General features: G+C 62.9%; 1 protein-coding gene across 1 annotated transcript in view; it reads right to left on the bottom strand.

The window, feature by feature from the left end:
• The window catches only part of EMH_0025880 (uncharacterized protein), a gene marked incomplete at both ends in the record, with an annotated part of 3,114 nt that overhangs the window by 1,806 nt on the left and 1,068 nt on the right, over nt 1-240 (bottom strand). Inside the window, one exon of the mRNA XM_013502534.1 lies at nt 3-240. Within this exon, the coding sequence (XP_013357988.1) occupies nt 3-240 (238 nt within the window). The remainder of the gene's footprint in view (nt 1-2) is intronic.

Raw genomic sequence — 240 nt, 5'->3', positions numbered from 1 at the left:
GGCTGCGGCTGCTGCGGCTGCGGCTGCTGCCGTGGTTGCTGCTGCTGCTGCTGCTGCTGCGTCTGCTGTAGTGCGCGTTGCTGCTGCAGCCACTGAGCATGCATTTGCTGCTGCTGCTGCTGCTGCAGCTGCTGGACGTGCTGCTGCTGCTGCAGCTGCTGCTGTTGCTGAATCTGCTGCTGTTGCTGCAGCTGCTGCTGCTGCAGTAGCTGTTGCTGCTGTTGCTGCTGCAGCAGATGT

Source organism: Eimeria mitis, genomic scaffold (assembly GCF_000499745.2).
Source record: "Eimeria mitis Houghton genomic scaffold, Emh_scaff947, whole genome shotgun sequence".
Classification (NCBI taxonomy): Eukaryota; Apicomplexa; class Conoidasida; order Eucoccidiorida; family Eimeriidae; genus Eimeria; species Eimeria mitis.
The sequence above is the reverse complement of the archived record's forward strand: the minus strand, read 5'-3'. Positions and strand labels throughout refer to the sequence as shown.